The following is a 23,267-nucleotide window of genomic DNA, read 5'->3' on the forward strand; positions in this document are numbered from 1 at the left end:
GCTGCTGAATCTTTTTCTCTCTTCTTTTTTTCTTCCCGTCCTCCGTATAGTAATTGTGTTTCCCTCCGGCAACAGAGGCAGACAATCGTATTAAAAGACGAGAACAGGGAGAGGGAGAGAAAGGTGGAGGGATGAGCGGAGGCTAATGATGGAGGAGCTCAATGCATAGAGGCCCCATGCAGGATATAGCTGGCAGCTAATTTTCTCCTACTCCTGCATACAATGAAGAGGGGAGCAAGGAAGTCCCGCTGCACTCAGAGAGCCTAGCATCTTTGATATAGATACCTTATATAAAGTTATTATACCTGGGATGTGAATGTCAGTGATTCAGGACATCTAAAAAGAGAACATGTCAGTATATCCAGAAGGACAATTTCACGACAAATCCATGCATGCTTTCTCACACAAACAGAAATAACACTGTCTGCAGTGGCTGGCTATATGGTGGATCCAAATTCTGTTTGAGCTACAGCTACAACTTCCTTAAGCACACATTTTTTTTATCATGTATTTTGAGTGGCAGCCTTTGTCTTGTGCATGACCTTCGGGCTTCACAGTTTGTGTTGTGTTATGTGGTTTTATGTTGGTCCGGGGTGTGTGTTTGAGTGTGTGTGTTGCCTGTTTCTCCGCACACCAATGTCTGTTGATCTCTCTCTCTCTCTTCTGATAACCTTTTTCCCTCTCCCGTGTTCTGTTCTCTTACTGTGTGCTGTCTGGAAACTAAGAAATCACGCAAGGTAATAAGACAAGTCCCATCCACCTCCTTAGTCATATTTCATATCACCATTTCCAGCTCCAATTTCAGTTTGCCACTTCTCATCCACATGCTCCACCATACGACAGTTATTAGACTATAGAACTGACAGGGGAAACGGGTCTATATTTAGTACTACCATTTCATACACCGTACCGAAGTAGAGACATTTGTTAAAGAACTAGGTTTGGCTTTCACCTCAGTCCATCTGCTGGAGGCGGAAGGAGGGAGTGAGGGAGGCAGTTATCTTTCTGACCACCATTGTTCCTGGCAACAATGAAACGTCTTCATTAAGGCCCTTTCTCACCAAGAACGTTATTTTCGTCTGAATAATTGGGACGATTATGTTTTTATAAGAGCACGTCATCTTTATGATGCTGTTCACACCTACTGCGAAATATTGTACTGCCGCAATCCGTCAATTATTTATTCGGAACAGGTTCGATTTTTGTGTATTTTCGCATGTGAAAATAAGCTGTTGACCAATAGAAATTGTTATCTGGGACAGGTCGTGCACTGACAGGTCTGTGGGTTCACTGTGTGAATTAATTAATTAATTTCTCTCTGCCTGTTTTTTTTACATTTGCAATGCATCAGTGCAGCACTGTATCAATTTAGCCAAATTGCTACACGTCGCTCTCGCCATTCAAACTTCCCCGCCAGTTCAATGCCAACGATTTAGCCTAATTTATAGCCATTCAGCAAGCAAGGGGATCGATCAATGCTTCTCTCCTTGAATAGGCCTAGGTCTATAAGTTAAAAAAAATTGTTTGAAATACATTTCAAACTATATCGTTGATCATTATCTAAATATAGAGGCTACTTGTTCAAGAGCTAGAGAGAGGGGGAAGAGAGGCTGGTGAAGTTGCCAGCGGAGATGTGTGAATTGCGCAAGGAGTGAAGAAGGAGATGTGCAAATTAAGTTACTATATGAATGAATAATTTGTATAGCCTATACGTTAGGCTAAATATTATAGGCCTGCTAGTGAATCTAGGCGACCACCTGTGCTAATATCTGCCAGAGTTGACCCTTTTCAATAAGTGGTTGCACAGATTTAGATAAAGCACTTACTCAAATGTAAAATGTAGTGTTAACATAACCACCCATTGCTTCACAAAAATGTATCAACGGCTGATCATTAGGCTATGGATAAGTTGTGTGCATGTGTTTCTATTTTCTAATGGTTGTCAATTACATCTTCATATAGCCTATATCACAGTTGTCTCTATATCTCCCCCTTAAAAATGTCCTCGTCAATTTATGTGATAGGCTACATTGATTTAGCATGATCCTATAGACTTGTTTTTATAGCTTCAAATCCTTTCTGTAGGTTAAGGCAAGGTTATTACAGTAATACGTTTTTGGGAAAGGAGAAATGTGATTTGCTTATATGTCTGATTGAGATGCGCTGCAGGCGGCTGTGATTGATGGGTCCTTTTAGGTGGGTAGGTGTGCGTGTATGAGTTTGCTAATTCTCTATGTCCATTCAGAAAGTTTCCTAAAATAGGCCTAGCCTGTCTAGACTTAATCTCTTTAATCCGACAGAAAGAACTGTAGTCAGCAAATGTCATGATTTACAGCATATATGCGAGGAATGACGACAGGTTCCAGTTTTGCATCTCCTCACTTATTGAATGAAACGTAGCCATTCGCCATTCATGATTTTATTTTTTTAAATGATTTCGTTCATTTTAAAAATGTGCATATATATATATATATATATATATATATATATATATATATATACATATATATATATACATACATACATATAATGTGTGTGTGTAATAGTGTGTGTGTGTGTTTTTCATCTGATAGATTGTAAATTACTGTTCTATATCTTTACTGTTTTATATCATTAAATCCTCTTAGTATGAATAGATTGTTTTGATATCCTTAGAGATTGAAAGTAGTGTTAGGTTCAAGCTCTTTGTGTATGAGAAGTGTAATTATTTAGTGAACTATAGGAATGTGTGCTCCCAAAGCCTCTCCTGACTGATAAGAAGTCTTATGATATGCACAGAGAAATCCTGGGTGATGGGAAAAGTACTGACGTATATCTTTGTGGAAGGGAGGGTGTGAGAGCTAAGGTTATAAGTGGACACTATTGAATGTACACCGTGGGCCCCGTGTAGCTCAGTTGGTAGAGCATGGCGCTTGCAACGCCAGGGTTGTGGGTTTGATTCCCACGGGGGGCCAGTATGAAAAAGTAAAAAAATAAAAATGTATGCACTCACTAACTGTAAGTCGCTTTGGATAAGAGCATCTGCTAAATGACTAAAATGTAAAAAAATATATATAAATACATAAATATACACTACCGGTCAAAAGTTTTAGAACACCACATTCAAGGGTTTTACTTTATTTTTTACTATTTTCTACATTGTAGAATAACAGTGAAGACCTCAAAACTATGAAGCACATATGGAACCAAAATAGTGTTAAACAAATCAAAATATACTTCAAATAACCACCCTTTGCTTTGATGACAGCTTGGCATTCTCTCAAAACTTTCCATATCATAAAGTCACTCACTCAGTTACTCACTCGATCACTCACTTACTTACTCACTCACTCACCCATAACGGCGCTGGCATTACCAACAACACCCATGCCATTAAATATACTGGTCTATTAGCAGAGTTAGAGTATGTCATTCCAATTCACTCCTATTCAGGAGTCTAATATGACCTTTCAAATTGATAGAAGCCATGTTTATTATATGATGGCCAAAGTACAACTTAATAATAATGGATAATGGACTGGATGTATATATCCAAAGCGTTTTACAATGTAAGTGGAAGAATTGCATGTCAGCTTGAATCGAAATACAGGTAGAGTTGATCCCAACCCGTGACTCTTCACTTGAGCATTGCCTTCAGCTAAAGTGGGCACTTAGTCCTTCCCACAAGAGGCAGCCATAGCTGGGCTGGAGGTGACCCACCTGACTGGGCTCTTGGAGCCCACTCCAGGTGCACCACACAGCCGTGGGGTTAGCAAAGCCCCACTGGCCTCCACTCTCCAGCTTCCATCTCAAATTGAAGCACAACCCCATGCCAGCTCTCTCCACACACAACCCATGTTTACTTGGCAACTTCCATAATTTTTACACCAATTACCTCGTCTTTTCCCTCTGGTAATTACTGGCCTACATAAAAATAAAGATCCGCAATTCTTCCCAAAGAGGGGGCCTGTACTTTCTCCGCAGAAGAAAGAGTTCTGTCGTAATTGAAGGTAATTCCCCTGCGGGTTGCTGGATGAACCTGATTTCATGGTCCTCCACTGCACAAATTAACGTCCAATTATAGGCTGTGGCTCGCTCGGCGCCGGAAAGGTCGCCGGTACAATCACTCATTCATTAGAGAGACTTTCATAAAAATAACGGCATCCATATCGTAACTCCAGCCGCACCAGCTGACTCTCTTTGTAGCCCTTTTCTTGTGTTTTGTACCAGATAACGAATAATTGACTGGTTGGAGAGTTGCACAGAAATCAATTAAGTTTTGTAATATATCAAGTTTATTGATGTGGAAAAGTAGGTAGCGCAGTTATAGCGAATTGTCCTGCATGCACTATATAGATATATCTTTCAAAGGATAACTATTTTCACTGGGACAGCTATTAGTCTCATTGTGCTACAGTCTGTATGGTTCAACAACAAAAAAACAAGTCTCATTTGTATCAAAACAGAAGAGATTGGTCGGGTGTGGTTCTAATCCCTGTGGTAGGGTTCTAGACCATGTGGTAGGGTTCTTGTCCTTGTGGTAGGGTTTTAGTCCCTGTTATTCTAGAGTTCTAGTCTCTGTAAGGGTTATAGTCCCTGTTATGGTAGGGTTCTAGTCTCTGGTAGGGTTCTAGTCCTTGTGGTAGGGTTTTAGTACCTGTGGTAGGGTTCCATACCCTGTTATTATAGGGTTCTAACACTTGTGTCCTATCTCCAGAACCAACACACCGCTCTCAACCTGAAGGAGTCTCTGTTTGTGGGTGGTGCGCCTGATTTCAGCCGGCTAGCGAGGGCCGCCTCGCTCAAAGATGGCTTCAAGGGGGCCATTCAGAAGGTGAGTGTCCTGTCCACACACACAATATTCACACAAAAGCAGATATTTTTTGACAGACACCCTGTTCAAAAGGTTGTGCAAAAGTTTCTATACATTTTACCAATTATCAACAACTATAGATTATTTCATTTAAAATAGGTAGGTATTTGACATCTTTTAACTGTGACACAATGTTGAATCCACATTATACATGGAAATATATATTTCGACACGATTTAGTGATGGACAACAGCTATCATCTGCCTACACATGATGACCTATACAGTGACCCCAACTATTGTAAGGTCAGCTCTGTCTGAGTGTTGCTTTTAGTGTTGTTGGGCGAGAACTGTACTGACACAGTACCACAGAACAAAATACAACACAGTAAAATCTGTATCTACAGTTGAAGTCGGAAGTTTACATACACTTAGGTTGGAGTCATTAAAACTCGTTTTTCAACCACTCCACAAATTTCTTGTTAACAAACTATAGTTTTGGCAAGTCGGTTAGGAAATCTACTTTGTGCATGACACAAGTACTTCCAACAACTGTTTACAGACAGATTATTTCACTTATAATTCACTGTATCACAATTGCAGTGGGTCAGAAGTTTACATACACTAAGTTGACTGTGCCGTTAAACAGCTTGGAAAATTCAAAAAAAATATGTCATGGCTTTAGAAGCTTCTGATAGGCTAACTGACATAATTTGAGTCAATTGGAGGTGTACCTGTGGATGTATTTCAAGGCCTACCTTCAAACTCAGTGCCTCTTTGCTTGACATCATGGGAAAATCAAAAGAAATCAGCCAAGACCTCAGACAAAAAATTGTAGACCTCCACAAGTCTGATTCATTAAAACTCGTTTTTCAACCACTCCACAAATTTCTTGTTAACAAACTATAGTTTTGGCAAGTCGGTTAGGAAATCTACTTTGTGCATGACACAAGTACTTCCAACAACTGTTTACAGACAGATTATTTCACTTATAATTCACTGTATCACAATTGCAGTGGGTCAGAAGTTTACATACACTAAGTTGACTGTGCCGTTAAACAGCTTGGAAAATTCAAAAAAAAAATGTCATGGCTTTAGAAGCTTCTGATAGGCTAACTGACATAATTTGAGTCAATTGGAGGTGTACCTGTGGATGTATTTCAAGGCCTACCTTCAAACTCAGTGCCTCTTTGCTTGACATCATGGGAAAATCAAAAGAAATCAGCCAAGACCTCAGACAAAAAATTGTAGACCTCCACAAGTCTGATTCATCCTTGGGAGCAATTTCCAAACGCCTGAAGGTACCACATCAACAATAGTACGCAAGTATAAACACCATGGGACCACGCAGCCGTCATACCGCTCAGGAAGGAGATGCGTTCTGTCTCCTAGAGATGAACGTACTTTGGTGCGAAAAGTGCAAATCAATCCCAGAACAACAGCAAAGGATCTTGTGAAGATGCTGGAGGAAACAGGTACAAAAGTATCTATATCCACAGTAAAACGAGTCCTATACTGACATAACCTGAAAGGCCGCTCAGCAAGGAAGAAGCCACTGCTCCAAAACCGCCATAAAAAAGCCAGACTACAGTTTGCAACTGCACATGGGGACAAAGATCGTACTTTTTGGAGAAATGTCCTCTGGTCTGATGAAACAAAAATAGAACTGTTTGGCCATAATTACCATTGTTATGTTTGGAGGAAAAAGGGGGCTGCTTGCAAGCCGAAGAACACCATCCCAACCGTGAAGCACGGGGGTGGCAGCATCATGCTGTGGGGATGCTTTGCTGCAGGAGGGACTGGTGCACTTCACAAAATAGATGGCATCATGAGGAAGGAAAATTATGTGGATATATTGAAGCAACATCTCAAGACATCAGTCAGGAAGTTAAAGCTTGGTCGCAAATGGGTCTTCCAAATGGACAATGATCCCAAGCATACTTCCAAAGTTGTGGCAAAATGGCTTAAGGACAACAAAGTCAAGGTATTGGAGTGGCCATCACAAAGCCCTGACCTCAAACCTATAGAAAATGTGTGGGCAGGACTGAAAAGGCGTGTGCGAGCAAGGAGGCCTACAAACCTGATTCCGTTACACCAGCTCTGTCAGGAGGAATGGGGCAAAAGTCACCCAACTTATTGTGGGAAGCTTGTGGAAGACTACCCGAAACGTTTGACCCAAGTTAAACAATTTAAAGGCAATGCTACCAAATACTAATTGAATGTATGTAAACTTCTAACCCACTGGGAATGTGATTAAAGAAATAAAAGCTGAAAGAAATCATTCTCTCTACTATTATTCAGACTTTTCATATTCTTAAAATAAAGTGGTGATCCTAACTGAACTAAGACAGTGACTTTTTACTATGATTAAATGTCAGGAATTGGGAAAAACAGAGTTTAAATGTGTTTGGCCAAGGTATATGTAAACTTCCGACTTCAACTGTATATGTACAGTGCCTGTCGACGGAGCTTCTCCTTGTGTTTCCCCTAGGGGGGTAGTGGGCATTGCCAATGGTGCGGTTTTATAGGCCCTTCTCTTTGCCGCAGAGACAACATTTTGCAGTTTTAAATAAAATTTCTTGCAATTCTACACATTTTGCCATGACTTATGCCGTGTTCTTATGCCATCTGAGTGACTCAAACATTATAACAAAATCAACTGGGCATGCCATGACATTTTTGGAATTTTAGATTCTCCCTAACTGTCGAGTTTTAATTTGGGTTATTGTTAGTTCTCAAAGATGATCTTATAAAAATATACACTGAGTGTACAAAACATTAAGAACACCTGGTATTTTTTTTTTTTTACACTGAACACGTTTTACCATCCTGAAAATGACTTATTTTGTATCATATTCTTCGGATTGGTGGGGAAACACTGTAGGCATTCTCTCAACCAGCTTCATGAGGTAGTCACCTGGAGTGTATTTCAATTAACAGGTGTGCCTTCTTAAAAGTTAATGTGTGGAATTTCTTACCTTCTTAATGCGTTTGAGTCAATCAGTTGTGTTGTGACAAGGTAGGGGAGGGGGGGGTATACAGAAGATAGCTCTATTTGGTAAAAGACCAAGTCCATATTATGGTAAGAACAGCTCAAATAAGCAAAGATAAATGAGAGTCCATCATTACTTTAAGACGTGAAGGTCAGTCAATCCGGAAAATGTAAAGAACTTTGAAAGTTTCTTCAAGTGCAGTCGCAAAAAGCGTCAAGCGCTATGATGAAACTGGCTCTCTTGAGGACCACCACAGGAATGTAAGACCCAGAGTTACTTCTGCTGCAGAGGATAAGTTCATTAGTGTTACCAGCCTCAGAAATTGCAGTCCAAATAAATGCTTCACAGAGTTCAAGTATCAGACACATCTCAACATCAACTGTTCAGAGGAGACTGTGTGAATCAGGCCTTCATGGTTGAATTGCTGCAAAGAAACCACTACTAAATGACACCAATAAGAAGAAGAGAGTTGCTTGGGCCAAGAAACATGAGCAGTGGACATTAGACCGGCGGAAATTTGTCCTTTGGTCTGGAGTCCAAATTTGAGATTTTTGGTTCCAACCACCGTGTCTTTGTGAGACGCGGTGTGGGTGAACAGATGATCTCCGCATGTGTATTTCCCACCGTAAAGCATGGAGGAGGAGGTGTTATGGTGTGGGGGTGCTATGCTGGTGACACTATCAGTGATTTATTTAAAATTCAAGGCACACTTAACCAGCATGGCTACCACAGCATTCTGCAGCGATAATCCATCCCATCTGGTTTGGGCTTAGTGGGACTATCATTTGTTTTTCAACAGGACAATGACCCAACACACCTCCAGGCTGTGTAAGGGATATTTTACCAAGAAGGAGAGTGATGGAGTGCTGCATCAGATGACCTGGCCTCCACAATCCCCCGACCTCAACCCAATTGAGATGGTTTGGGATGAGTCAGACCGCAGAGTGAAGGAAAAGCAGCCAACAAGTGCTCAGCATATGTGGGAACTCCTTCAAGACTGTTGGAAAAGCATTCCAGGTGAAGCTGGTTGAGAGAATGCCAAGAGTGTGCAAAGCTGTCATCAAGGCAAAATATATTTTGATTTGTTTAACACTTATTTGGTCACTACATGATTCCATATGTGTTATTTCATAGTTTTGATGTCTCCACTATTATTCTACAATGTAGAAAATAGTAAAAATAAAGAAAAACCCTTGAATGAGTAGGTGTGTCCAAACTTTTGACTGGTACTGTATGTTCAGTGCATTCTGAAAGTATTCAGACCCCTTGACTTTTTCCACATTTTGTTACGTTAAAGCTTTATTCTAAAATTGATTAAATAAATAAAAATCCTCATCAATCTACACACAATACCCCATAATGACAAAGTGAAAACAAGTTTTTTGAATTTTTTTCACTTTTATAGAAATAGCTTATTTACACATGGATTCAGACCCTTTGCTATGAGACTCGAAATTGAGCTCAGGTGCATCCTGTTTTTCCATGATCATCCTTGAGATGTTTCTACAACTTGATTGGAATCCACCTGTGGTAAATTCAATTGATTGGACATGGAAAGGCACACACCTGTCTATTTAAGGTCCCACAGTTGACAGTGCATGTCAGAGCAAAAACAAAGCCATGAGGTCGAAGGAATTGTCCGTAGAGCTCCGACACAGGATTGTGTTGAGGCACAGATCTGGGGAAGGGCACCTCCATCATTCTGAAATGGAAGAAGTTTGGAACCACCAAGAATCTTCCTAGAGCTGGCCGCCAGCCAAACTGAGCAATCGGGGGAGAAGGGCCTTGGTCAAGAACCTGATGGTCACTCTGAAAGAGCTCCAGAGTTCCTCTGTGGAGATGGGAGAACCTTCCAGAAGAACAACCATCTCTGCAGCACTCCACCATTCAGGCCTTTATGGTGGAGTGGCCAGATGGAAGCCACTTCTTAGTAAAAGACACATGACAGCCCGCTTGGAGTTTGCCAAAAGGCACCTAAAGACTCTCAGACCATGAGAAACAAGATTCTCTAGTCTGATGAAACCAAGATTGAACTCTTTGGCATGAATGCCAAGTGTCACCATCCCTACGGTGAAGAATGGGGGTGGCAGCATCATGCAGTGGGGATGTTTTTCAGCGGCAGGGACTGAGAGACTAGTCAGGATCGAGGGAAAGATGAACGGCGCAAAGTACAGAGCTCCTTAATGAAAACCTGCTCCAGAGCGCTCAGGACCTCAGACTGGGGCGAAGGTTCACCTTCCAACAGCCCTAAGAACACATCCAAAGAAGAAGAATGGAATGGTAGAAATGTCCCAAATACAGGTGTGCCAAACTTGTAGCGTCATACCCAAGAAGACGCAAGGCTGTAATCACTGCCAAAGGTGCAACAAAGTACTGAGTAAAGGGTCTGAATACTTATGTAAATGTGATAATTCAGTTTTTAAATGTTTATACATTTGCAAAAATGTCTAAAAACCTGTTTTTGCTTTGTCATTATGGGGTATTGTGTATAGATTGATGAGGGAAAAAACACACAATTTAATCAATTTTAGAATAAGGCTGTAACATAACAACATGTGGAAAAAGTAAAGGGATCTGAATACTTTCCGAATGCACTGTTTGTCAGATGTATCTCCGATGTAAGTTGTTTTGCTAGGATCCCAAGTTGTTCCTGACCATGTCACCTGACCAGGAACGACTCTGAACCCTAGTTTTAGCCTTTAGGGTTCTAGTGGATTTCCAGGTCAGGTAGGTCATGTGGTCAGGAAAAACTGTATGTGTATGTCATTTGTGTCCTATGTAGGCTACACACTGCACTAAGACAGGTCTAAGTCCCCTCTCCTCTTCTCTATCCCCCCTCAGATCACCCTGATGGGCACGCCCATCCTGCGGCAGGAGAACGCATTGCACTCCAGCGACGTGGCCATGTTCGAGGGCCACCCGTGCAGCCGGGAGCCCTGCCACAACGGGGGTCGCTGCAACCCCCTGCTTGAGAGCTACGAGTGTGTGTGCCTCCACGGCTTCACAGGCACACATTGTCAGAACAGTGAGTGAACAATGATCCTGAATTCAATGCAACGTGTATGTTGGTGTAATATTAATGTCACGCAAGTCTTACAATGTTTCCCTTTGAAGGTTAGAGTTACCCCTCTGTTTCATCATTCTCACCCGTTCGCACACGTTAACACACACACACACACTAACTACACACACGTATACTTTACCAAACCCATTAACCTTGGCCGTATGCCCTACTCTCCCTTTTACTTTAATTAAAACCATAAGCGCATGAACGCTCATCCCAATTCATCACCATCCACTGCCTTGACTCCAATTAAAGGAGCCATGTTTCCTATTGATTCATGTGATCTCATCCAATGTTTCTCCTCCTCTTCCTCGCAGCCATCTTTGAGAAGTCCGCCGGGGAGACGGAGTCCATTGCCTTTGACGGCCTGACGTTTATTGAGTACCACAACGCCGTCACCAAGAGGTAAGGGAGAGGCCATCTTGTCCTTCGATGCTAATGACCTTCGATGCTAATGCTAATTATTTTATGCGAAATGGTCTCCCATGCTAACGCAAACCGGTAGTAGAGAAATGGCTAATGGCCTCCACGTTCGTATTCCACTGCAGTAAGTGGTGGTGACAGGGTTGATTATTCCAGGTCCATTAGGGGCTTCGGAGTTAGCCGGGCATTAGCTAATAGCTCAACCACTTCCCATACGCTGTTTCTCTGGTCTTGACTGAATTTCGCTAATTAGCGGATTGGCTAACAATTACAGCAATGCCCCGAGCGCCCCCCTTGCTTGCTGTACACCACAGCGGAATGAGCCGACACACACACATACACACACACTCTGAATTGACACACACACCATGCATTCCACAACAACCATAGCATCCCTCTCTATACTTGGATTTAATTTAAGCTTATTTTAGAAATACAGAATGCGTGACTGTGTCCCCTCAAAATAGCGGATCTAAAGTGTTGATTTCCATTTAAACACACGCTAGCTATACCAGGAGAAGCTGGATGATGTAAGTGTAAATGGTTTCAATACAAGGTGTGAAAGGGAGAAAAACGTATCCTGCCTTCCAGGCTACCGCAGATACATTTTATCCTCTTCCATCCATCTAAGTCTTCCATGCTGGCTCAAACGCCCGCAGGTTGGCATGCATTAAATCTTTGTGATGATGAACCTGAAAAGACATAAGGCTCCCCATCCAGATCCATTACAAGTCTTCCCACAACACAACACTTGAGGGTGTGAAAATGTAGAAACAGACAGTGAATTTGTGGTCTTATGAACACACACACAAAGAGCACATGTGCATGCACACACATACACACACACACAGGGAAACTCTAAGAGACAATTGTAGGATATGTCTGTATCTTCTGTCTGTTGTCCTGGTTGAGCCTGTCAGATATATGTGCTGCCGTCCATCTGTCTGTCCACTTCTGTCTCATATGAGTGTCCCTTGTCTGTCTTTCTGATGCACTCAAGCCAACTGACCAATGAGATTCCGGAGTAAGTAGACTTAAAGAAATGCAGAACCTTCACAGGTTCAGTCAAAGCCAAACTAACCCAACGATAAATACATTACGATAGTTAACACAAAGTAATAGATTATATATTTATTTTCTCCTATATCATCTTCATCATCTTCACCTGTGCAGATAGCTATCATGTGTATTATATTGAAATAGGCCTACAGCACATTCAAACTCCATGCCCATAATTTGATTTTGACCGGGCTTTTCTCTTTACTCATTAAAATAGACTGGACTATGACTAGCCAAATGCACGCATGACTGCATGTGTACCAGAAGCATTGTGTTCAAACCCATAGCAAAGAGTAAAAGAAGGTGCTATATTGTATGCATGGTTGTAACTGCTTTCGCCAGAACCAGAAATATATCCACGCATCTTAAATTGGATGGTATTAGCTGTCATGTTGAAATTAATGAGACCCCTTCTTAACCCTTTACACTCGTACCCAGATACGGGTTGAAAATGGCAGATTTGGGCACTGATAAGGGCCTAAATTGGAACGCAGTGGCTGTACAGTAAAATGCTATAAATTACGTCAATGCTCAGGCTCTGCACTTCACAGCGCTGTATGTTTTTTTTGCCTGATAGCCATTCTGAACATGAGCATCGCAAGCGACAATAAAGTGCTCCCATCCCTGCCGCTAATTGGGCAAATTTAGCAAATTTGTAGTTGTCTGAGTGAGGAAAATGCTGTAAATTAAGAGGACTCGATGTACTTTGAAGAAGTTGAGACGTTGAGGATTATAATAAATACCACTTTGATGTCACACAAGCAAGCCAAACACCTGTAAGTCAAAATGTGCACATTTCTATATCATAAAACTCATGTCATATACAGTGTCAACGTTTAGGATCACTATGTTTGATGAACAGTTACAGGATGGCATGGCGTCATACCCTGGGTTGTTCTGAACAGAATGAGCCTATATTTGTTTATTGTGAGAAGATTTGCCACGGAACATGCACCTGAATGCACGCATTACTTCTTTCTATGCGCACCAAAATTACGATCTGTTTCTCTGAATTACCCTGTGAAAGCCTAACACTGTAAGATCATATTTTATAACTTAACTAGTCATGTTGTCAATAGAACAAGCTGTCAAATGATGCCCACCTGACCCAGAATGCGATTTACAGTGCATTTGGAAAGTATTCAGACCCCTTCCCATTTCCACATTTTGTTACGTTACAGCCTTATTCTAAAATGGATTTTTTTTAAACTATCTCATCAATCTGCACACAATACCCCATAATGACAAAGCAAAAACAGGTTTAGACATTTTTGCAAAAAAACAACAACCCTGAAATATCTTATTTACATAAGTATTCAGACCCTTTGCTATGAGACTCGAAATTGAGCTCAGGTGCATCCTGTTTCCATGATTTGGAAAAGCACACACCTGTCTATATAAGGTCCCACAGTTGACAGTGCATGTCAGAGCAAAAACCAAACCATGAGGTCGAGGCAATTGTCCGTAGAGCTCCGAGACAGGATTATGTCGAGGCACAGGTCTGGGGAAGGGTACCAAAAAATGTCTGCAGCATTGAAGGTCCCCAAGAACACAGTGGCCTCCATCATTCTTAAATGGAAGAAGTTTGGAACCACCAAGACTCTTCCTAGAGCTGGCCGCCCGGCCAAACTGAGCGATCGGGGGAGAAGGGCCTTGGTCAGGGAGATGACCAATAACCCAATGGTCACTCTGACAGAGCTTCAGAGTTCTTCTGTGGAGATGGGAGAACCTTCCAGAAGGACAGCCATCTCTCCACCAATCAGGCCTTTATGGTAGAGTGGCCAGACAGAAGCCATTCCTCAGTAAAATGCATATGACAGCCTGCTTGGAGTTTGCCAAAAGGCACCTAAAGGACTCTGACCATGAGAAACAAGATTCTCTGGTCTGATGAAACGAAGATTGAACTCTTTGGCCTGAATGCCAAGCGTCACGTCTGGAGGAAACCTGGCACCATCCCTAAGGTGAAGCATGGTGGTGTCAGCATCATGCTGTGGGGATGTTTTTCAGCAGCAGGGACTGGGAGACTAGTCAGGATGGAGGGAAAGATGAAGTCTCTGAATGTCTTTGAGTGGTTTCAACCAGAGAGACCTGAAAATAGCTGTGCAGCGACGCTCCCCATCCAACCTGACAGAGCTTGAGAGGATCTGCAGAGAAGCATGGGAGAAACTCCCCAAATACAGATGTGCCAAGCTTGTAGCGTCATACCCAAGAAGACTCAAAGCTGTAATCGCTGCCAAAGGTGTTTCAACAAAGTACTGAGTAAAGTACAATAATTTCTAAAAATCTGTTTTTGCTTTGTCATCATGGGGTATTTTGTGTAGATTGATGAGGGAAAACAACAATTTAATCAATTTTAGCGTGACAAAATATGGAAAAAGTCAAGGGGCCTGAATACTTTCCGAATGGGCCATTTTTGGATTGCATGAACATCAACAGTAATCGTGTGACGGCGGGGATGCAGGGTTGTGTTCCGAACAAGTGTGCTTGCTCTAGTTCCTCAACTGCACAGCTAGGAGAGCTCAAATAAGTACCTTATAGTTGAAGACTCTTCTTTGAGTCATAAAAGTGCATTGAAATGACTTAGGAACTGTGGACACTTGGAGAGGTGACACCAGTTAGCCCTCTCACTCAAACCCTTGTAATTAGTTTTTTGTCATATGTTGCACCTACCCTACATTTTCCATGAATATTCTTATCGTGTTACTGAATGTATCTAGAGTATTTTCTGGTGAAAAGAACAGTAAATGTAAAATGCACATAAAATCAACAGTGTAATGTTTGGATTCAGTCTTGTGAACTGATTTCCCATAATCTCCAAACTGTACCATGCTTTTGCATTTCATATTTCTTCTGTAAGAAACATTTCAATTTAGCCCTGTCCATATAGGCAATTCCCACAAGTGTAAAGGGTTAACTGCAAGATAGTGGACCAAAAAATTCCCCCTTCCTCAGTTTTGCTGCCAGTCCCCCATCTTTTACTTCACCGCCGCCTCTAGGGCAACACTTAGATCATACTTTGTTGTTAGTTTCCTTTGCTGGCATTAGCTTGGTAAGTAACCTCTTAAAATAATTTCTAAGCAGGGAAGTTGGATTTAGGTTGAATTATGCAGAGCAGATTCACCAGAGAATTCGATATCCACATTTAAGCCCCTGTCATTTCACTTAGTTCAATCTGTAACTGCAATTATGAATATTTATCGAGTCGGATGCGGAGAAAAAGGACGTCTGACATGTTAATCAAAGAGTTGTTTCCTCTTTTAAAAATAATTTAAAAGAAAGACCTCAAATTGAGGCATCTTTCAGACCAGCCCTAACTATGTGGCAGCGGGTATCAATATGCGTTAGGGCAGCGTTTCCCAAATTAAAATGATCAAAGCTTTATGATTAGTTGATTATCAGCTTTGTAGTGCTATGCAAAAAACTAAACGTGCACCCTTTGGGGTCCCGAGAACTGAGTTTGGAAAACCCTACGTTAGGGTGACAATCATGGTCCTTCGAGCCGGACTGGCCAGAGGAGCTTTAATAGTTGTCACTTCCTGTAAAGAGCGAGGGGCGCGATTATGGTCCAAACCAGAACTAGCCAGCCCAATCTCTCTGAGCGAGTGTCATCGATTCAACATGATCTGGTGTTGAACAGAGATTAATAAATAAATTAAGTAATTGATTAATTAATTCCTCAGAGGAACGTTATAGCAAAGTTATTACAACACACAGACCACCACTGTATCACCATGGGCTAATGTTGCTGTTACTATTTACAGTAGCCTAGATCAGTCTTCATTCCTCTTCTGAAAGCTTGGGTCAATTTCCTCACGCCCCATTATTGGAGCGACCAATCATATAGGGCCCTGTCTCTGGTAATACAATATTTGACCCCATTTTTGTTGATTACCCAATTTTTCTCATTCGGTGCTTCCTTCACTCAAGGAAGTTGATAATGGCCACCACACACACACATAGCACTGTCATCAGACTCAGTAATAGTAGTGGAAAATGTTATTATCCCCAAGGGAAAAATGGTTTAGCAAATGAATCATAAAAAAATCTTTACATTGTTGCCCAACCCTCCCCTTAAGAGTCCCAGTGGTGGAGTGGTTGTCGTCATCCTCTGAGGACCTCATTGTGTTGCTTCGCTGCTCCTGGACCATGATCACAGTGGGGCTACAGTGTCTCTGATCAAATTGTATTGGTCGCATACACGTTTAGCAGATGTTATTGTGGGTGTAGCAAAATGCTTCTGTTCCTAGCTCCAACAGTTCAGTAATATCTAACAATACACACCCATTTAAAAGTAAAAGAATGAAATTAAGAAATATATAAATATTTGGACGAGCAATGTCGGAGTCCGGAGTACATAAAAACGGAAATACTGAAATATCACATCTCCAGAAGTCCACTCCACCCGGGCCCTTACCTCCTCCCTATAGGCTGTCTCGTCGTTGTTGGTATCAGGCCTACCACTGTTATGTCGTCTGCAAACTTGATTGTTGAGTTGGAGTTGTGCGTGGCCACGCAGTCATGGGTAAATAGGGAGTACAGAAGGGGTCTGAGCACGCACCTTTGTGGGGCCCACGTGTTGAGGTTCAGCGTAGTGGAGGTGCTGTTGCCTACCTTCACCACCTGGGGGGGCGGCCCGTCAGGAAGTCCAGGACTCTGTTGCACAGGGCGGGGTTCAGACCCAGGGCCCCGAACTTAATGATGAGCATGGAGGGTACTATGGTGTTGAAGGCTGAGCTGTAGTCAATGAACAGTTTTCCTACATTCAGTAGGTATTCCTCTTGTGCAGATGGGATAGGTCAGTGTGTAGTGCGATGGCGATTGCATCATCCGTGGATCTATTGGGGTGGTAAGCATATTGTAGTGGGTCTAGGCTGTCGGGTAAGGTGGAGCTGATATGATCCTTAACTAGCCTCTCAAAGCACTTCATGATGACAGAAGTGAGTGCTACGGGGCGATAGGCATTTAGTTCAGTTACCTTCGCTTTTGTGGGTACAGAAACAATGGTGGACATCTTGAAGCAAGTGGGGACAGCAGACTGGGATAGGAAGAGATTGAATATGTCCGTAAACACTCCAGCCAGCTTGTCTGCGCATGCTCTGAGGACGCTGCTCGGGATGCCGTCTGGGCCGGCAGCCTTTTGAGGGTTAACGCGCTGTCCGCGATGTGGCTGGTTTTCCCTTTATAATCCGTGATTGTATGGAGTCCCTGCCACATACGTCACATGTCAGAGCCGTTGAATTGCGAATCCACTTTGTCTCTGTACTGATGTTTTGCCTGTTTGATTGCCTTACGTAGGGCATACCTGGACTGTTTGTATTCGATCATATTCCCAGTCACCTTGCCGTGGTTAAATGCGGTGGTTCGCGCTTTCAGTTTTGCGTGAATGCTGCCATCTATCCACGGTTTGGATTGGTTTTATCGTCACAGTGGGAACAACATCCCCTATACACTGCTTGATTAACTCAGTCACTGTGTCAGTGTATACAGTTGAAGTCGGACGTTTACATACACTTAGGTTGGAGTCATTAAAACTCGTTTTTCAGCCACTCCACACATTTCTTGTTAACAAACTATAGTTTTTGGCAAGTTGGTTAGGACATCTATTTTGTGTATGACACAAGTACTTTTTCCAACAATTGTTTACAGACAGATTATTTCACTTATAATTCACAGTATCACAATTCCAGTGGGTCAGAAGATTACATACACTAAGTTGACTGTGCCTTTAAACAGCTTGGAAAATTCCAGAAAATGATGTCATGGCTTTAGAAGCTTCTGATAGGCTAATTGACATCATTTGAGTCAATTGGAGGTGTACCTGTGGATGTATTTCAAGGCCTACCTTCAAACTCAGTGCCTCTTCGCTTAACATCATGGGAAAATCAAATGAAATCAGCCAAGACCTCAGAAAAAAATGGTAGACCTCCACAAATCTGGTTCATCCTTGGGAGCAATTTCCAAACGCCCGAAGGTACCACGTTCATCTGTACAAACAATAGTACGCAAGTATAAACACCATGGGACCACACAGCCGTCATACCGCTCAGGAAGGAGACGCGTTCTGTCTCCTAGAGATTAACGTAATTTGGTGCAAAAAGTACAAATCAATCCCAGAACAACAGCAAAGGACCTTGTGAAGATGCTGGAGGAAACGGGTACAAAAGTATCTATATCCACAGTAGAACGAGTCCTATATCGACATAACCTGAAAGGCCGCTCAGCAAGGAAGAAGCCACTGCTCCAAAACCACCATAAAAAAGCCAGACTACGGTTTGCAACTGCACATGGGGACAAAGATTGTACTTTTTGGAGAAATGTCCTCTGGTCTGATGAAACAAAAATACAACTGTTTGGCCATAATGACCATCGTTATGTTTGGAGGAAAAAGGGGGTTGCTTGCAAGCCGAAGAACACCATCCCAACCGTGAAGCACGGGGGTGGCAGCATCATGCTGTGGGGGTGCTTTGCTGCAGTAGGGACTGGTGCACTTCACAAAATAGATGGCATCATAAGGAAGGAAAATTATGTGGATATATTGAAGCAACATCTCAAGACATCAGTTAGGAAGTTAAAGCTTGGTCGCAATGGGTCTTCCAAATGGACAATGACCCCAAGCATACTTCCAAAGTTGTGGCAAAATGTTTCAAGGACAACAAAGTCAAGGTATTGGAGTGGCCATCACAAAGCCCTGACCTCAATCCTATAGGAAATGTGTGGACAGAACTGAAAAAACGTGTGCGAGCAAGGAGGCCTACAAACCTGACTCAGTTACACCAGCTCTGTCAGGGGGAATGGGCCAAAAGTCACCCAACTTATTGTGGGAAGCTTGTGGAAGGCTACCCGAAACATTTGACCCAAGTTAAACAATTTAAAGGCAATGCTACCAAATACTAATTGAGTGTATGTAAACTTCTGACCCACTGGGAATATGATTAAATAAATAAAAGCTGAAATAAATCATTCTCTCTATTATTATTCTGACATTTCACATTCTTAAAATAAAGTGATGATCCTAACTGACCTAAGACAGGGATTTTTTACTAGGATTAAATGTCAGGAATTGTGAAAAACTGAGTTTAAATGTATTTGGCGAAGGTGTATGTAAACTTCCGGCTTCAACTGTACGTCAATGTTATTCTCAGAGGCAACCCGGAACATGTCCCAGTCCATGTGATCAAAACAGTCTTGAAGCATGGATTTTGATTGGTCAGGCCAGCATTGAATAAAATACTGTCATAATCTGATTTGCCGAAGGGAGGTCGGGGGAGGGCCTTGTAGCCATCCCGGAAGGGAGAGTAACAATGGTTGAGAGTTTTTGAATCGCGAGTACTGCAGGCAATGTGTTGATAGAACTTCGTTAGCATTTTCCTCAGATTTGCTTTATTGAAGTCCCCAGCTAAAATAAATGTCCCCCAGGATATGCAGTTTCCACTTTGCACAAGGTCCAGTGTAGTTTCTTGAGAGCTGTCATGGTATCGGCTTGAGGTGGAATATACACGGCTGTGACGATAACCGAAGAAAATTCTCTAAGGAGGTAATGCGGTCGGCATTTGATTGTGAGGTATTCTAGGTCGGGTGAACAAAAGGACTTGAGTTCCTGTACATTCCCACAATCACACCATGAGTAGTTAATCATGAAACATACACCTCCGCCTTTCTTCTTCCCGGAGAGCTCTTTATTCCTATTAGCATAATGTACTGAAAACCCAGCTGGCTGTATGGACGGGGACAGTATATCCGGAGAGAGCCATGATTCCGTGATCACAGTAACGGCTCCAGACCAAAACTCATAATGTGTTCTATTTCCTATGTTCATACTACCTAGAATGTAGTAATGCAGGGTTCTTCAATTCCGGTCCTGGAGGGCCGAAACACCTCTGTTTTTCATCCTCCTTCTAATCAGGGGCTAATTCAGACCTGGGACACCAGGTGAGTGCAATTAACTACCAGGTAGAAATAAAAAACAGAAGTGTTTCGGCCCTCCAGGACCGGAATTGAAGAACCCTGTAGTAATGCATTGGGTAGTATGCTAGTATGGACCATGGAAGGTGGCTAGCCATGCTTTCCTATCTCTCAAGCAACAACTTACTCTGTTCAACATCTCCTTGATCACTGAGGCTCTTGTCTATGCCGGACGATGCTGTACAATACGTCACCCTGTAAGGTTCCTCGCGGGTCCTCCTTCTGCCTCCCTTCTTCCGCTTATTGCATGCCCTTCCATTCTCTCCCCTGCTCCCTTAAAGTCCTGAGTCACTGGAGAACCCGTCGGAACAGAGGTGAGTGTCCCCGAGACTGTTGCCAGCGCTGTCCATCCAATCGCTAGCATGCTGCCTCACCATCCATCCGTACCACACCCCGTCATAACCACCCGAAAGTCGCAGCCTAACTTCTCCCTACTCAAGGGTCAGAAAGTACCCCATAGAAACAGTATTGGAGAGCCATACTTCAATACTCTGGGCCCATTTAGAGAAGTATTATAGGGCCACACTACTCTGTACACTGGGCCCCATAGAGAAATTATTGGAGGGCCAAATGTCTCTATATACTGGGCCACGTATAGAGACAGTATTATAGGGCTCCACTTAGTTATTTGTTTATCTGGATCCCCATAAGCTGTTGTAATCACACCCAGGGTCTATTAAGACAGCATAGCTCAGTCCCCAATCATCTCCAGCACTAGCAGCCAAAATAACCATCCAGCCTTGCAATCTCTATGCAATGTTCTCCATACAAGCTTAGCAATGTTCTGTTTACTACTCCCACCTAGAGGCAATGGGGTGTACAGCACTTTTTTGTACACAAAGAAGATAACACAAATCCATAATATGGATCTATTAATTATTAATACAAATCCAGTAAGTAAGCCCCAAAGTAAGACAACTTGGTTGCATTTTAAATAATGTACACTGCCTTGTTTCACATACTATTCTTAATTCAATTCAATTCAAACTGTGTCCCTTCGTGGAAATGTATTATGCAGCCAGGAGTCCAAGACATAATAACACTAGTCAGTATAGTATAAATACAGTATAGTATATCCTTAGTCTAATGACCTTGACCTTATTATTCCTGAAAATCCATCCTGTTGAGGATTTATTGAACCTCATACCCAGGCTGTTGCGTACAGGAGTCTGGTGCATAGCACTATGGCTTTGTCTAAAATGGCACCCTATTTCCTATATATTGGGGCCCGCATAAGTCTCTGTTCAAAGTAGTGCACTTTATAGGGAATAGGGTGCAATTTCAGACACCGCTTATGATTTATTTGGGGCAAGTATTGTATGTGTTTTTCTACTGACCGTTTGTGTCCAAAGGATTTCTATGACACTAAATTCATTAGTCACTCATTAGCATTTGTGCTTCAGTGAATTGAATTGGTGTTTTTTAGAAATAATCGTTTTGCTTTGGAAATCTCAAATCCAAACGTAGTTGCAGTGTAGAAAGAGACACATCCAATTCAACTTAGCACTCCTTCCTCTCTGCTGGGTCGAATACTGAACATGCGTCAACTTCGGTTAGCCATACCTGAACAGAAACTAAATTAAAAGCCTTCAAATAATTATTCAGTTTAAACAATCAGTTCAATATCTTCACCACCGTTAGTTAATTTATTTAAAGTGGACCGATTTATACGTAGTCAACTGTCATTTTCTCTTTTCTCCTCTCCTCCTGTCCTTTGTGTGTAACCCCCTGTGCTCCCATGAGATTCTGTCTGTTTGCTGTGCTGACTCGTGTCGTATACGTATCATGTCTGTCTCGTGTGATCTGTGTTGTGTTGTGTTCTGTGTTGTCTGCTCTCTGTTCACTGTGTGCTTTGCCTGTGTTTGTGATTTTTTTTTAAATGTATGATCCTTTTGAAAACTATGAAAGTAGTTGAACCTTGTCGACTTCACAGTACATTACAGCGATACCGATTGGTGACACACACACACACACACACAAACACATACACCAAAACAAAGGTATGATTCTCTTGATATCCATCTCTTGAGGGGAACAGTGGAGAACAAAGGAGCTATTGTTTAAAAATAGCATCCCTTCAGGAGTGTTTGTGTTTGAGGTCTGTACCAAATGGAGCTGTGTGCGAGTGCGTGTGTCCGCGTTTGCGTGTGTGCGCATGTGTGCGTACATGGATGTGTGCCTGGGTGTACGTATGCCTTTGGGTGTGGGGGGGCATGCATGAATGTGTGTGTGTGCATGAACGTGTTCACGCATGTGTGTGAGCGTGTGCAAACCACCACACCAGCTCCAGTAAGGCTCTGAGCAGCAGCCCCACTCTCCCAGAGCAGAGACAGCAGTGACAGTGACATGCAGTGCTCCCCATTCGAAGGCCCAGGATGTCCCAGAGTCTCCACCCCTCTCCCCGCCACCCCTCTCCCCAGCTCCCTGACTCCCCCGTAGCACTGGCAGTCCAGAGACTGAGATCAAACAGCACATCAGACAGCTTGCTACGAACCCCCCAGCCTCCTGCCCCAGTCCCCCGCCTCAACCACCACCACCTAACAGGAAGAACAGAGTTGAGCTACTGCACAGTAAGCCCAGGAGAGAGAGCGCGAGAGAGAGATACACAGGATGGAGTGGAGACATCATTGCTGTCTTTACGTAATCTTCCTTCCCCTGTCGTCTTCTCTGCCTCATAAGCAGCACTGGCTGAAAGGACCTGAGAGGTTTCTCACCATGACCCTCTCAAGTGCTTTCAGATCAGTTGTCATCAAGGAAGCTAGACAAGGAATTAGGAAGCAAGTGAAGTGTATTGGGGCACAGCCATCACTGGCCACAATTTAGAATGCAGCCCGTCACTATCAACCTTGAATCACCTCTCTGGGGTTCATACGTACAAGCAACACAGCCAGTATGCAAACGTGGACTACTTCACAGTTCACAATCACCTCACTTCCTCTGCACTTCACTAACATAAGTCATTCTAACTTTCCTCC

At 42.6% G+C, this 23,267-nt stretch overlaps 1 protein-coding gene across 3 annotated transcripts in view; it reads left to right on the top strand.

Annotated features, from left to right (window-relative positions):
* The window catches only part of LOC121545981 (agrin-like), a 405,148-nt gene that overhangs the window by 377,471 nt on the left and 4,410 nt on the right, over window positions 1–23,267 (top strand). Inside the window, exons 32-37 of one of the 3 annotated variants that reach the window (XM_045209396.1) lie at window positions 726–737; window positions 4,697–4,813; window positions 10,626–10,809; window positions 11,166–11,253; window positions 12,272–12,295; window positions 20,574–20,606. In XM_045209396.1, the coding sequence (XP_045065331.1) occupies window positions 726–737; window positions 4,697–4,813; window positions 10,626–10,809; window positions 11,166–11,253; window positions 12,272–12,295; window positions 20,574–20,606 (458 nt within the window). The remainder of the gene's footprint in view (window positions 1–725; window positions 738–4,696; window positions 4,814–10,625; window positions 10,810–11,165; window positions 11,254–12,271; window positions 12,296–20,573; window positions 20,607–23,267) is intronic. The other 2 variants (XM_045209398.1, XM_045209397.1) reach the window with 2 other exon arrangements.

Source organism: Coregonus clupeaformis, chromosome 30 (genome assembly GCF_020615455.1).
Source record: "Coregonus clupeaformis isolate EN_2021a chromosome 30, ASM2061545v1, whole genome shotgun sequence".
In the NCBI taxonomy this organism is placed as follows: domain Eukaryota; kingdom Metazoa; phylum Chordata; class Actinopteri; order Salmoniformes; family Salmonidae; genus Coregonus; species Coregonus clupeaformis.